Source organism: Trematosphaeria pertusa (genome assembly GCF_010094035.1).
Source record: "Trematosphaeria pertusa strain CBS 122368 unplaced genomic scaffold BU26scaffold_6, whole genome shotgun sequence".
Classification (NCBI taxonomy): domain Eukaryota; kingdom Fungi; phylum Ascomycota; class Dothideomycetes; order Pleosporales; family Trematosphaeriaceae; genus Trematosphaeria; species Trematosphaeria pertusa.
This window is the reverse complement of record NW_022987217.1, coordinates 1485636-1500576: the sequence shown is the minus strand read 5'-3', so window position 1 is coordinate 1500576 and position 14941 is coordinate 1485636. Positions and strand designations below refer to the sequence as shown.

The following is a 14941-nucleotide window of genomic DNA, read 5'->3' as shown; positions in this document are numbered from 1 at the left end:
TCTCTTCCAGCTGCCTGTGTACTCATGAGAGTGGAGCTGATACTCCCTTCAAAGAGGATGTACTACGCAGTGGACCTTCTGCACGGTTGAAAGAAGAATGTGCGATGTGCTTGTAGTTCTTCTAGGGCAATCCAAAGGGTGGGACAGTCCTTTCGGAGCTGTCGTACGAACCGCAAGCCGACGTCCGGAGATTCAATGCTAGGCGAATCAATTTGATGTAGCAAAGCCGCTCTGGTCTTTACTGATTCCGTTAAAGTAATCCTGGATGCTTTTGGTGACTAAAAGTCAATAGCCTTACCGTAGTGCTGCCGCAATCGAGTAATTCGCAGGCTAGGCCTGGAATGGAAATGGACTTGTCGAATCGGTATCGAAAGAGTGACCCGGTGCTAGGTAGTTAGTTATAGCTAGTTTTGTAGTTGGAAGTCTCCGGTTCGAGCGTAAAGTGGTTCGCCGATGAAGCCTGTCGACGAGAGCCGTCTACTTCTCTCAGGATCCGGAATGGGCCAAAGCCTCGGCGGTGGATTTATGGGTTGTAGAACGTCTCAAGTGTGGCGCAGTTTCAAAGTACCTGGTAGCTTTCTCCATGATGGTCTTCGGATGCTGTGCGATTCCAAAAAGGGTTAAGCGCATCCCATATCGATAAGACGCTGGCAAAATCCAGGCTCAAAAGCTTCGAAAACCCCACGACACTTCAGGCTCGGATTCACAAGTCAAGATGACCGCATCTTCAGCTACCAGATCATTGTCAGGTGCGCACTGCCGTCCGGTCTTCTCTAGTCGCATTTCTAACGGAACCAAGAGAAAGCGCAGGCGAAACTCGACCTTGGAATCTGGCATACCCTCTTCAACTGGCCCATCCTCACGGTCGCGGTAACAAGTCAGTGGGGCGGCGCCGATAGCTCAGACAAGCGCGACTGGCTCGCCGGCCAAATTTCCGAGCTCTTCACGAACGAGCCCGCCACGGACGCCGAAGATGTCGAGGTGATGCTGCTCCAGGTTCTCGAGGACGAATTCGGCGTGCGGTTAGAGGACGAAACCGAAGTCGCCGTCGCAAAGGATATCATGGCAATACGGGACGAGGTCGGCGAGGGCAACTTTGCGACGGTGGACGGGCTGCAGAGCAGGTGGGAGGCCAGGAAAGGCAAGGAGGTCAACACCGGGAATGTGCAGGTCAGCGAGCGCAACCAAGAGGCCGATTGGGACAGCGTGGATGAGGAGACGGACGAGGACGAGGACGAGGATGGCGATGTGGATATGGATGATGCGCCGCCGCTCGTGCTTGCGAAGCCGAAGCCTGCGCCGGAAGTGGATGAGGAGGGTTTCACGAAAGTGGTGGGGAAGCGGAGGAAATGAGGATATCGAGGTTACGTGGATCAGTTCACGAGAGCCAACGATGTAGGATCATGAATGGCTGCATGGGCTACAAAGGTTGATATCCCAGAGGCGCGCGAGCCTCGGACACTGAAACGGATGCCAAGAACTGTGCCTGGCCCCACCCAGCAACCTCGAAGCTCACCCACAGCTCGATAGATGCAGAAGTATCTGGTAGCTGCTCCACAAATTTCGGAACAGTAGCATCTGTTGTGCCGTCCTTGTCTACTTTGATCTTATACCAGTCCGTTCTTTCAAGTGAACCAATCCGTCGGCACGAGCTTGTCCAGTGATCTCACGCAACCGCACCTCCGGCAGCGCAAGCTCTCCACCAGCACCGACCCATTGTCGCACACGGCATTCCAAGGTTCCCTCAAATATCCCGGTACTGTTATCAAAAACTATGGACTCCGCATACGACCACATCCAAGAGGAGAGCTACCCAGAAGACCCAGCCCCGCAGCAACAGGCCGGCAAAGACAGCTCCAAGCCGGGCGCGAACAACTTCAACAGCGAGATCCAAGATGCCTACAAAGCCATATCCAGCAGCCCATGGGCAGCACGCCTGGGGGGCTTCCTCGGATCCGTGAAGAAGCAGGTAAGCGCTCCAAATCCGCGCGCTCATCAACGCTCTCCTGACCACATCCAATTGCGCAGGGCGAGCACTACTACGAAGGCGCAAGCTCGAGCGCGACAGCCGGCCTCTCCAACCTCATAAAACACACGCGCAACCTCTCTGTCAGCGCCGGCGACTCGCCGACCTCCCCATCAGCCGCCAAAGACGGCCCCTCGACCGCAACCACAACCGACCCCGCCTCCTCCGGCGCGCACCCCGACCGCCCCGAATCGCTCCCCGCAGACATCGTCAAAGAAGCCGAGGGCATGCTGAGCCGCTTCCGCGCCGAAGCGGCCAAGCGCCTCAAAGACATCGAGAAAGCCGAAGACGCAGCCGACGAAGCGCTGCTCAAATTCGGCACCAACATCCGCGCCTTCCTGCGCGACGCCGTCACCATCGCGCCCCCCGAAACCGACGCCCACGGCGCCGCCACCGGGAAAGTGCTCTTCGAGTCCAAGGACAGCAGCGGCAAGAAGGTCGTGCATGCCACCCGCTTCGACGCCCAGCTGCACGTCATCCACTCGTCGCTGGACTCGTTCCTCAGGGACCCCGTGAGCCCCGAGTGGGAGAGCTGGAAGAAGGGGTTTGATGTGGACAAGAAGACGGAGGCGATTGCGAGAGATCTGGAGAGGCATGTGGAGCTACGGACGGCTATGGAGACGTGTGTGCCTGAGAAGACAGAGTATAGGGATTTTTGGTGCAGGTATTATTTCCTGCGGCATGTGATTGAGAGCGAGGAGCAGCGGAGGAGGGAGATGCTGAAGGGTACGTGTATACATTGCTCGCATCATGATTGAGCTGGGACTAATGTCTGAGTAGCATCCGCTCCGGCAGAGGAGGAAGTAGCGTGGGACGAGGACTCTGACTCCGAAGCCGACGCGGCAAAGACTCCCAGCAAGCCCACCCCCACCAACAAATCCGCTACCAGTCTCGCCGCCTCGAAAGAAACGCTGAAGCCCGCTGCCGAGGATACACTCAAGCCGGCGCAGCCACGCCGCTCAAACGACGAGAAGTCTGTAGCGGATAGCGACGCGAGCTACGATCTGGTCAGTGGAGCGACGAGCCGGGCGCCGGGCTCGCCGCAGGACAAAAAGAAGGAGGTTGTTGCCGAAGAGAGCGACGAGGAGGACTGGGAGTGAGCGGGCATGGGCTTGGATGGAGTTTGTAGGCGTTGGAACGCTTTGAGTGGGCTTGAGTGAATATTACTCGATTTCTATTCATCTATATACCTGTGCGGGTATTTTGCGCGGACCCTAAGTACCCTAAGTTCGCTATGCCGTGTTGTGCTATTTGTAAAAGACATAAATATCAGACCGTAATTGGTATCAAACACCTACTATGCATGTCCTGCTTTCATCGTTCATCTTTCCGCACCCACACCCTTGTGCACTTCATCCCCGCTTGCCGGTGCTGCTCGGCGGCGTATCCGGCGCCACACTGTTGCTCCCCATCCGCTGTGCGCCTACCGCAGCCTGGCTCACCCCCGGGGAGCTAGACGACGGAGGCGCCGTGGGCGGGCCGCGAAAGCTGGGCTGCTTCATCCCCTTGTACTGATTCGGCTGGGTAGTTGCCCGTCTAAGCAGCGGGCTCGCAGACGACAGATTCGAGAGCGATGGTCGCCCTTCTCGAGACGGAAGTGGAATATCCGCAGACGACTTGGACCGGCTACCGGACGTGGGCGACGAGCCTGGGAGTGAAGGTGAGCGCATCGGAGTAGCGGAATTGGAGCGCGAGTAGATTGTCGACGCCTTACCGTGCGGATAGCCCTCGTAGTCAAAGGGCCTGCCTTCTCCGTGGGAGATGTCGTCGTAACCATGCTCGTCGTTGTGGAACTCGTGCTCGAGATAGTCTTCTCCGCGCCGCTTGATCGGGCTCTCGTCGTACGGATCGAAGCCAACCCTCATGCGTGCCTCGCGGCGCACGCGTCGTCGGAGTTCACCGTCGCCACCTGCGCCCACAGTGCTGCTCTCCGACAAGAAGAAGGTGAGGAGTTCGTCGGGGATGGCAAGGTGTGAGGTTTGTTGGAATTGCTGGAGGGCTGTCAGGCGGATGAGCATTTCCAGGAGGGAGAGAGACGACTTGATTGCTGGGAGCGAGGTAGGTTTGGGAGCGTATTGAGGGATGGGAACAGAGGCTTTTTGCGGCGAAGGTATCAGTTGCGTGTTCTGCGGGGGAGGCGTATGTGACGGCGTCGACGGACGTAGGTTCAGCTTGGAAAAGGGGGGTGCGAGGCCGGCAGATATAGAGTCGGCGCGCTGCGGTGTGGAATCGGCCGGTGAAGGGGACGAGAGATCTGCTTCGGACTCGTCGACATCAGAATCCGTCGAGGGCTCTTCTGTATAGACCTCAAAGGCCATCCATTCAAGGTCCAGATTTGGGGGAAGACGCCACGGATGCGCGTCTGGCTCTCCTTGTTGCGGGGGTGCATCGGACAGATCGGCTGTAGATTCGCGCCGGAGCTGGTCATCTAGCTCAGACTGCTCAGCTTCATCGTCAGAGCCGCCCACGGTATGCGAACTGTCCGACTCGTATTCTGTTTCAAGAGCACTTTGCTCCATCATGCGCCTTGGAGGAACAGCATTGACATCGCGCTTCAGGAGGAGAATAGGGTTGTTTGTCTCGCCCTCTGTGCCAATGTTTAGAATCTTTCCTGTGTCTGCGTAAAAGATTTTGGAGATTTCATGAATGGGGACAATCTCGCGTACGCCGGCAAGTTCGACTCCTTCGTATGGACCTGGTTGGGGTTCGTCGTCGTCGAAAGTGTGGACACGGTCGTCATTGAGATCCTCCACAATCAATAACTGGTAGGCAAACTCGTGCGGTCGTCCTTCAGCCGGTATGTGGCGATGAGCGCCTTCGTCAGATTGCCGAGTGTTGGGTCCAAAGGGGGTAGGATAGTCATAGACATGGTCTAGCGGCACCCGCAAAAGGACAACGCGCGCCTTGTGCATGACCTCTTTCCACGTCGTCTCTCGAATGCCTTCATCATGAGGCCTGTAGGCATGGCCGGCAAAGAGCATGTATACGGATAGGGTGAATGCAGGGCCAATTTGCTGCGCCCTGGGCATTGACACATTGTACTGCGCGTCGCCCGCGGTGAGAAATGTGCTGGCCTGTAAGAGCCTTGATGGTGATACTGTGGCCGGGAGACTCGTGGATAGGTTGACGCCAGAGGTCGTAATAGCGAGGTTGATTAGCGGCACCGCATCTTCAATCCGGGTGAGCAGCTTCTTGATCTCGGAAATGATGAGCTTCAGCTCCAGGTCGTTTTGGGCACGCGACTTGCTCTTTGAGCTACCCCTTCGCGCGAGCTCTTCTTCTCCGACGGCCTTTGCAAGCCGGACGCCGAGAGACTGGATGTCCCAGCGAAGAGACTTGGTAAGAGTCACGGCTGACTCTAATGACGTGTTTCCTCGTGCTGCAATGAGCTCAATCATGTCGATTGCAGGCGAGATGATCTAGCGGGTCAGACAGGGGCGCCGAGCTAGGGCTGGAAGGACTCACTCGGATCTTGCCCTCGAGGCGTAGCTGCAAGGCAGCCAGCTCCTCCTTCTCGCGGCCCTCCACGGTCTGGTGCTCATTAGTGCACGAATAGTTTAAGAGGGTCGGTGTCATGCACGAACCTTGAGTAGGCGACCGCATTGCCGAATGGCGTACCCGCTGGTAATGGTGATGCCGGTTCGGATGGCATAGTTCATAGCCTGTTGAGTCACCTTTGCTGATGTTAGTCATGCTCTAAAACCAATGGGAATCAGGGCCAGGAAGCTCGCCAAATGTGTTATACGAAGAAGGGTGGGTATACCTTGGAGAGTAGAACCTCCATGTTGAGTGCCACCTTTCTTTTAAGGCGAGAGACTCAACCTCATCAGACGAGCAATGTGTGGCGTCCTACAGAGAGGAACTGAGGCGGGGTGCGAGCGGGAAGAAATAGGCATGTTTGAGCAGACATTCACGGCGGTGTTGCCCGTTGCAGGCGACAGTGTTTGTGGCGCGAGCGCTGAGTCAGGTCGCTGGGAGTCAAACGTCACCAGCCACTCTGCGCCTCGCTGCTCAGCGCCCCACCAAAATCACCGCCCGTCAATTCTCACTTTTCGCCCGCGCGACTGCCTCGTCCCAACGTGCGTACAAAGGCACCGAGCCGCTCCTTAATCCCCACTGCTCAACCCATCGAATCCGCGTTCCTGCTCCCTCGCACGCAGCCCCGCCGTCGGCCCGCCGTTCTTGACTTTCGACCACCGCGCAGCCCCGCTTCACCCACGTCGAACACCCCGGCGTGCTCTGGCCGACCGCGTCTCTCACAATGGCCGACTCGTGGGAGCAAGAGGAGGAGAGGCTCGCTGAGCAAGCCCAAGTAGGAGACCGGCGTCTGTCTGCTCTAGTGCGAGATGCTAATGTCTGTAGAACCTCAATATCAACAATTCGCAAGCGCAAGGGGGTTTCCGCCCCGGCGCGTCGTCCTTCACGCCCGGCGCACAAAGCTTCACCCCTGGCCAGGGGTACCAGCAATATGGCGGGGGATACGGCAACTATTACAACCAGCAGGCATACGGAGGCTACCAGCAATACGGAGGACAACAGGGCTATCCACAGTACGGCCAACAGCAGTATGGGGGCCAGCAAGGCTATCCGCAATACGGTTACCAGTACCAGCAGCAGCAACAGCAATTTCAGCCCCAACAACAGCAGCAACGTCAGGCGCCGGTGCAGATTGCGAAGAGGCCAGCAGCCGGCGGCAGTGGCTCGGAATCCCCCGTACCTGCTCCTGCGTCTGAACAAAAACAGGAGGCTCAACCGAAGGCAAAGGTGTTGAGCATCGGTGGAGATGCTGCGCCCAAGGCAAAGGTTCTGTCTATAGGCGCCGAGGCCGCCGCGCCCAAGGTTGAAAAGGCAGGCCAGACTAAAGTCCTCTCCATAGGCTCGACCGCCCCGGCGCCGTCCTCCGTCAAGGACGGTGTAGACCCAAAGGCGCCCGAGGCCGGCGCAAAGGTCGCCGCCGCAAAAGCCATCGAGAAGACGGGCGAGCCGACCAAGGCGTCTCCTAGCGCGTCTGGCAAGACTTCACCAACCCCATCCACTGGACGGAGCAGCCCCTCTCGTGCCAGCGATGCCAAGGCTGCGGCTCGGGCAGCAGACGTGGAAAAGGAGCAGGCCGAAGACGTCGATGAGGAGCTCTTGGAAGAAATGTATGGCAAGGAGCACGTCAACATCATTTTCCTGGGCCACGTTGATGCCGGCAAGTCAACGCTCGGAGGTAGCATTCTCTACGCCACCGGCATGGTAGACGAGCGGACTATGGACAAATACAAAAAGGAAGCTAAGGACGCTGGACGAGAGACGTGGTACCTGTCATGGGCGCTAGATCTCACCAAGGAGGAGCGGTCCAAGGGCAAGACGGTGGAAGTCGGCAGAGGCTTCTTTGAGACTGATAAACGCCGCTACTCCATCCTAGACGCTCCGGGCCACAAGACGTATGTACCAAACATGATTGGTGGCGCGGCTCAGGCCGACGTGGGTATTTTGGTTATTTCAGGTACGACCCTTCTGGCTCGCCTCAGCATCACTTCTATTGACTCTTGCATTTAGCACGAAAGGGAGAGTACGAGACTGGATTTGAAAAAGGCGGACAGACACGTGAGCATGCTATGTTGGCCAAGACTCAGGGCGTCAACAAGCTGGTCGTAGTGGTCAACAAGATGGACGACCCGACCGTCGAATGGTCCGAAGACCGGTACAAGGAGTGCACGACCAAGTTGATGGCCTTTCTCAAGGGGTGAGCATTGACCGTACTCGTGTGCTAAAGTAGGGGCGCTAACGTCTCACAGCGTAGGATACAACCCAAAGACAGACCTTGCGTGTAAGCTCGATACTACCTCTAGATTCAGCCCCTTGCTGACAAGCCAGTCATGCCCATTAGCGCACAAACCACCGTCGGCATCAAGGATCGAGTGTCGAAGGATCTTGCTCCCTGGTATGGTGGACCGTCACTCCTCGAATGTAAGTATAGACGAAAGACGGAGAGCAACACGTGTGTAGCTTCGGCGACAGAGTTCATGAGCGAACACATGCGTGGCGCTTGGCGGAGCTCTTAGGCCCCGCTACGCGACCGGCTTTTAACTCCGTCCTATAATTTGGCACACTTTGCTAACTACGCTAGATTTGGACAACATGAAAGCTCTCGTACGTCCCCTCGAACTGCGTGCAATATGTCTTATGACCTGTGCCAACCAACTCTAATCCACTGTAGGAACGCAAGGTCAACGCGCCCTTCATGATGCCTATCGCTGCTAAGTATCGCGACCTAGGAACAATGGTCGAGTATGCTTCCCTTTCCATCAACTAGAACGCTCGCTAACGCCAACCCTAGGGGTAAAATCGAGTCGGGAGTCCTCAAAAAGGATAGCAAGTACTTGATGATGCCCAACAGAGAGACCATCTCCATTGCTGCCTTATATGGAGAGCAGGAAGATGAGATTCAGGCAGCGACATGCGGAGACCAGGTCCGAATTCGTTTGCGAGGCGTCGAAGAGGAGGATATTCTACCAGGATTCGTCCTGTGCTCTCCCAAGAGACCGGTACACTGTGTCTCGGCGTTTGAAGCACAAATCGTTCTGCTCGAACTCCGGTCGATCCTGACTGCAGGTAAGTAAGCCCCAAGTGCAGACACGTCTCGCACCGGGAGTACTCAGTCGCGTCCCCCTCTCCCCTTGCCCATGCCCATTCTGATACACAGTACTGACTTTGCGTTTCTTTAGGGTTTAATTGCGTTTTGCACGTGCATGCTGCTCAGGAAGAAGTCGTGAGCACTCCCAAATTCACGGCTAAATGGAACCTTAGCTTATATCAAACAGACATTCTCTGCGCTCCTCCACAAATTAGAAAAGGGCACTGGGCGTAAGAGTAAGAAGCCCCCGGGCTTCGCCACAAAGGGTCCGTCTTCAGTCGCCGCAGTCGTACGATAAAACGTGCTGATAGGGACTAGGAATGAGCATCATCGCACGGTTGCAGGTCACAGTAAGCATTCAGCCATACAGTCTACGGAGCATCGCTAACAAGCGCATAGGGCACCGCAGGAGCGATTTGCGTGGAGCGTTTTGAGGATTATCCACAGTTGGGACGGTAGGCGATCACGGCTACCGGCATCACGATGATTTGCTAATTCGCACACAACCAGGTTCACACTGCGAGACCAAGGCCAGACAATCGCCATTGGAAAGATTACCAAGCTCATCACGGATCCGTCGACAGTTTCTTAAACAAGCCAAAAGAGCCTTGCATGGATTGAATCGGTAGACAGAGGGCTCTTGGTGGCGACGTCAGCGTTCGTAGCACAACGACGATCGGATTGTAGCGATCCGACACATAGACCAAAAGAATATGGATGCGTATCTCTGCTTCATCAGCTGCTTGGTTGTTGATTCTGCTCTCTGTGAAACCATGTATCGCGATAGTCCGTACAGAAAAGAAGCTTCGCTGATTCGGCGATCTCCCGCGGCAAAAGGGCGACGAGACAAGCCTTTTAGTGCCGCAATCAACGGACAACCTTATTTCACCTTCCTGTCTGGGAAGGTCTTACTCGCGTGTTCCATAAAGCAGAGCGTTTGCGAGGCAGAAAGTGTAGCAAATGTTGGCGTTCGAGAGGCAGCGCACGTCGGTGGAGCTTTGCAGCTCTGAAGGGACACTCGGACGCAGGAGGGGCACGTGATTTACGCCTTTGGAATCAGATGACAAATGTCTGCGCTTCGTAAAGACTCGCCTAGCTGCGCGAGGTTGACGTGCGGTATGTATCTACCGTGGATGGGTGAAATTCTCCATAGTGACGTGAAGGCGTTGGGCGTCGTGGTTTCTCGGTCCGGATCGGCGCAACGATTATTAGCACCCCGATCCAACACCCCAACCCCACACCCACGAACCTCTAGCGCTCTCGAGCTCAACCACTACATGCCACCTTCTGCGCACGACGCGCTCGCACCCCCTTACCAGCCCTCAATATGCAGGGCTTCAACATGGGCAGATACTACCCGCCCGACGCCGAAAACGCGCCCCGCTTCAACACGTCGCACCCACTCGGCCACCGCGCAAAGAAGATCAACCAAGGCATCCTCACCGTGCGCTTCGAGCTCCCCTTCGCCGTATGGTGCGACCACTGCAACCCGCCCGCCATCGTCGGCCAGGGCGTGCGCTTCAACGCCGAGAAGAAGAAGGTCGGAAACTACTACTCAACGCCGATATGGAGCTTCCGCATGAAGCACTCCGCGTGCGGCGGGTGGTGGGAAATCAGGACGGACCCGAAGAACGCTGAGTATGTGGTCGTCGAGGGCGCACGCAGGAGAGACTATGGAGAGCAGAAGGCTGGCGAGGAGGAGGGCGAGCTGAAGTTTTTGACCGAGGAGGAGAGGGAGAGGAGGCGGGTGGATGCGTTTGCGAACTTGGAGGGTAAGATGGATGAGAAGGGGCTGGAGAAGAAGAATATGGAGCGGGTGGAGGAGCTGTACGAGAAGGCGGAGGTGTGGAGGGATCCGTATGATGTGAATGCGAGGCTGAGGCGCGACTTTCGCGCGCAGAGAAAGGTGCTACGCAGGGAGGAGAGATACAAGGAGGGCGTGCAGGAGAAGTTCGGTCTGGGGATCGATATTGCGGATGCGACGGACGCTGATCGTGTTCGCGCGAGCCTTGTCGAGTTTGCTGCTGCGGGGACAAGCGACCGTAAGGTCGAGGAGGCGTCGAGGAAGCCGCTCTTCGTGAGCCAAGAGACGAGTACGACTGTCGAGACACCCGCTAGATTGAAGAAACTCAAATCAGAGATACTGGCGGAGAAGAGTCGGCAAAGTCTGCAACGGACGCTGGTTGGCAACACCAGAGCATCCATCGACCCGTTCCTAACCACCGATGCGAAGACCAGCTCAAAGCAAAATCTCGGAATACTGAAGCGCAAGAGGGACGGACCCTCATTGCAGAAACCACCGGCTGCCATTCTTCAAACGCTAGACACACCTGATGCGACGGCAGCGGAACCTCCGCCAAAGAAGCCTGTGCGGCCCGCGCTACTCGTCGATTACGATTCGGATTGAACGCTATCTCTTGCGACAAGTTCGGCAAATATTCCTACAGCTTTCGACGTGCTCTCGCCGAGTGACCCGGAGCGGCAGAACGATGGCCGCCTCGGTCGGGCCTATTACCAATCTTTCCGCATGAGCGGCCTGGTCTCGCCAACGAAGGACTGCCGCCTGCGAAGTGGAGAGTAGACAGAGACAATCCTGTAGTCTTGATGGAGGGGGAGAAGGCCTCGAGAAGGCAATGATATGAAGCCAGGGCTATGTGAACGCCTGCATGCGGGCAGTGCGCGATGCAATTGAGGTCACAGTACGAATATGATGTTTGTAGCGCACAACCCTGAAGTCCCGAACACAAACGACATGGCGTCGCAGTGCTTTGGGGTCTACTCGTTACCGTCGGCCCCATCTACAAATTTCGGTCTCCACCACGACGTTTGTCCGGAAGCTTCGACTGGGAAGCTTCAACATATCGCACTCACTGCGCGCGGTGCATGTAGTGCCCAATGGGATTTCCATGAAGCTGGGAGAAGTGAAGGGCTTACCGCAAGGGTACGGATGGACGGCGTGTGCTATAGTCGCTGTGTTCCATATTTTCCTTCGGAAAAATAAACCAAAAAGACTAGCGATAAGTGCAAGAGGAAGGCTTGAATTCAACAAATGTAGTTGCGCAATCCCCTCCAATAGTATTTCGGACGGGAGAAAATGCCGCGTCGCGCGAGTTGCTCACGCTAACACGTGTCATGGCTTCGGAGCCTTTTCAAGCTCGGACTGAGCTCAACTACCCGCGCGACACGAAAGCACTCAAATCGTTACAGACTACAACATACACTACTCCCGCAGTCGGCCTCTTACCACCTGGGGCACCTGGTTGAACGGTACCTCGGCTACAGGGGTTCACTCCAGCCTGCGGAAGACAAAGAGGATCATCTCGGAGCCCCGCCCCATTATAGTCCCCGTCTTCTCAAGCACTAGATCGTACTATGTGACGAGTCCAACGACCCAGGAACAGCCCGATCTAAACTCCCATGACCCGGTTGAGGCCCTATTCCAGGACATGTTTCCTCATCGGCTGTTCGGCGTTATTCCGCGCTCGTCTCTCGGCAGTTGAGCGAAGCCTTTTGCCGGGGCAGATCTCTCCTACACGACCCCAACATTCTGGCCGTCTCAGTGCTAAACTGCGACGGCTTCCCCGTGGGGCTCCATGGGACCAATCAGTGCTCTCTGCTCCTGGAAGCGCATACTGTGCTACATATGCGCCACAACGTCGGCACTTCTGACATGCCCTGTCTGATGAGCCTGGCCCGAGGGAATGACAATATATTGCTGACTGCATCCCTGCATCGACTCTTCAATACCGTGCTCCATCCTCAAGACGTCTTCTCTTTCTCTTCTTTTCATCTGCTTCTGCAAACAACTCGTTCGACATGGCGGAAGACAAGGCCGAGATATCGCATATCAATACCAGCACCCGTGCGCAAATCCATGAGCAAGAGATTGGACACGAGCCAGATGTCGTCTTGCTCGACACCGGCGCTGCTCACCTCGAAAAGGGCCAATATGGCCACCTGAAGCTCGCCAAAGACGGCCACACCGTCCTCGTCCCACAGCCGACTGCTGATCCAAACGACCCTCTGAATTGGTCATGGACGCGCAAGCATTTGATGCTAGCGGTCGTCTCTACGACTGCCTTTTTGGGAGACTATGGCAGCGGCTCTGGTATTCCGCTTATTGTCCTCCAGGGCGAGGAATGGGGCATGTCACCCGCAAAGGTCAATGAAGCCGGCAATTTAAACGTGGTCATGTTGTAAGCTATGCTACGACCCTTGCGCTTGTGCGTACTGACTTGCCCAGGGGCATTGGTGGCCTCTTCTGGATCGTGGTCTCTTCCTGGTGGGGCCGAGCACCCGTCATGTTTTGGTCGACTCTCACAGGAACCCTCTTCACGCTCGCGTGCGCCGTCACAGGCAGCTTCCCCGTCTTCTACGGCTTCCGTGCCCTGATGGGACTTACATTGACGGCCTATCAAGTCGTCGGGCTGGCTTGTGTTAAGGACATGTTCTACTTTCATGAACATGCTAGGAAAATTGGCATCTGGGTGGCGCTATTCATCCTGTCGCCATACCTTGGGCCCTTTTTCGCCAACTTCATTATTGCGGGGACTGGTGATTGGCGAGCAGTCATGTGGCTGGTTTTCGCAATGGGCGTCGCCGACCTGGTCTTCATCCTGGCCGTTTGCGACGAAACGTACTACGAGCGAAGCATTCCTATGGATCAACAACCTCCACGATCCCAGGCCCTGGCCGCCCGGCTTTCGCGCATCATCGGAATATGGCAGATTCAGCATCACAAGGGGTATTTCAAGACGTGGTGGCATTGTTGCAAGCGCCTGTTATCTACCTTCTTCAAACCCATTATTATTCCGGCTATGTTCTACTAGTATGTTCTCCTACTTTACCCCACCCTCTTTTGTCACTAATATGTGCAGCGCCATGAGCTTCATGTGGGCTGTTGGCATCAATATTACCTCCACCATCCTCCTCGAAACCCCCATCGCACAAGGCGGCTATGGCTTCGATGCTAAGGCGGTCGGCTTCCTTTACTTTACTCCTCTTGTCGCAGTCACCATTGGCGAAGCCTTCGGCCACTTCTTCAACGACTGGATCGCGAACCGCTACGTACGAAAGCACGATGGCATCTTCAAGCCCGAGGCGCGACTCGTGACCAACTACGTGGCCGCTGCGTTCATGATCCCCGGCTTGATAATCGTTGGCCAGACCCTAGAGAAGCATTTGAGCTACGCCGGTATAATCATGGGCTGGGGCATGTACGTCTTTGGCGTTATGCTTGCCACGGTCGCCATCACCGCGTACGCGCTTGATTCATATGGCAATGCCAGTTCGGAAGTTTCGGGACTGTTGAACTTTGCTAGAGGTCAGTGCTCCTGTCGTCCAAACTCTAGTATGGAACCATCGCTGACGAGAAGCAGTTATTGCGGGCTTCGCAGTGGGTTACTTTCAGGAACCCTGGGGAGCGAAGAGCGGTTTCGGCCTCTCCTTTGGTATTCAAGCTATTATCGTTGCAGTGGCCATGGTCATCATCGCTCTTCTGCAAGTGTATGGAGGGAGGATGAGGACAAAGGGCGGACCTGTTGCGTGATCCTTTCTCAGCGGATATCAAGAAGGTATCTTGTCATCGCACGTCTTTGCTAGTTGGATACCTACGCAAAAAGCTCAGCACGCCTGCTTGGCGCCAAGCCAATGAATGGATTCGGGATTTTAATGACGTCATTCATGGATCCCGCACAACGGCGGATATTCTGTGGTTGCATTCTGAACATGAGACGAAGATCTCGAGTAAGGTCCAAACGAAGGCTAATACAGCTCTTACGCAGTGGAACGACCCCGAACTCTCTGCATCGCGCTGAGATCTAACCAAGGTAGGACGACTATCCCGTGCTGCTACTCCAGCATCCTGAAAAAGGAGATGATCTTTGCCGGACAAGGTAATTATACGAGAGCTTGTGGAGCCCATAAATCTTCAAGGTGGCTGCGCTCAGTTCGCGGTAACCTTAGAAAGTTGCGCTTGCGCAAACAGTGTTGGTACATGGTTACTGAGCCAGATCAAGCATGAATGCCAGCCCGGTGCTCTGCGCAGACCTCAGAACGTGCCAGGTACGCTACGCTACTCGAAATACCCTGCAGAATTAGGCGTACATCCCGACACTGCGCTAGTGAGATTCCGTCACTCTGCTGAGGCGTTAGCGTTGACCACTCGTACGAGAATCAGTACACGGTTCTATCACGTATGCACGGAAGGTTACACTGCTGCCGTAAGACAAGAGATGGGGAGGCTGCTTAATGGACGAGCTGTTTCAGTATTGTTTCCTGGTTTTCATTTCCTG

At 55.8% G+C, this 14941-nt stretch overlaps 6 protein-coding genes across 6 annotated transcripts; 5 read left to right on the top strand and 1 right to left on the bottom strand.

Annotated features, from left to right (window-relative positions):
• Positions 1-798: 798 nt before the first annotated feature.
• Positions 799-1638, top strand: BU26DRAFT_593867 (uncharacterized protein; the record flags this gene model as incomplete). Its single annotated transcript, XM_033834890.1, has 1 exon — positions 799-1638. A coding segment is annotated over one exon (555 nt), but the record flags the coding sequence as incomplete, so codon positions are not given.
• BU26DRAFT_295603 (uncharacterized protein) lies at positions 1565-3252 on the top strand. The gene is made up of 3 exons (XM_033821706.1): positions 1565-1969; positions 2029-2752; positions 2807-3252. Exons 1-3 carry the CDS (start codon positions 1775-1777, stop codon positions 3124-3126), a joined length of 1239 nt encoding a protein of 412 aa, XP_033685111.1. The 5' UTR covers positions 1565-1774; the 3' UTR covers positions 3127-3252.
• Positions 3175-5961, bottom strand: BU26DRAFT_455561 (Ran-binding-domain-containing protein). Its single transcript, XM_033824884.1, has 4 exons — positions 5790-5961; positions 5611-5700; positions 5492-5557; positions 3175-5445 (listed from the first exon to the last, which is right to left on the bottom strand). Exons 1-4 carry the CDS (start codon positions 5808-5810, stop codon positions 3379-3381), a joined length of 2244 nt encoding a protein of 747 aa, XP_033685110.1. The 5' UTR covers positions 5811-5961; the 3' UTR covers positions 3175-3378.
• A 217-nt stretch (positions 5962-6178) lies between these two features.
• Positions 6179-9383, top strand: BU26DRAFT_518544 (uncharacterized protein). Its single transcript, XM_033828841.1, has 13 exons — positions 6179-6338; positions 6389-7517; positions 7571-7757; positions 7810-7841; positions 7889-7981; positions 8142-8164; positions 8232-8302; positions 8352-8626; positions 8740-8783; positions 8836-8914; positions 8967-8998; positions 9048-9103; positions 9159-9383. The coding sequence occupies exons 1-13, from the start codon at positions 6288-6290 to the stop codon at positions 9238-9240; spliced, it is 2154 nt and encodes a 717-aa protein (XP_033685109.1). The 5' UTR covers positions 6179-6287; the 3' UTR covers positions 9241-9383.
• Positions 9384-9874: 491 nt separating this feature from the next.
• On the top strand, positions 9875-11072 carry BU26DRAFT_295486 (DUF572-domain-containing protein). Its single transcript, XM_033821705.1, has one exon. It carries the CDS (start codon positions 9976-9978, stop codon positions 11053-11055), a length of 1080 nt encoding a protein of 359 aa, XP_033685108.1. The 5' UTR covers positions 9875-9975; the 3' UTR covers positions 11056-11072.
• Positions 11073-12464: 1392 nt separating this feature from the next.
• Positions 12465-14196, top strand: BU26DRAFT_425315 (MFS general substrate transporter; the record flags this gene model as incomplete). Its single annotated transcript, XM_033823619.1, has 4 exons — positions 12465-12844; positions 12892-13476; positions 13526-13971; positions 14045-14196. 4 exons carry the CDS (start codon positions 12465-12467, stop codon positions 14194-14196), a joined length of 1563 nt encoding a protein of 520 aa, XP_033685107.1.
• Positions 14197-14941: the final 745 nt, after the last annotated feature.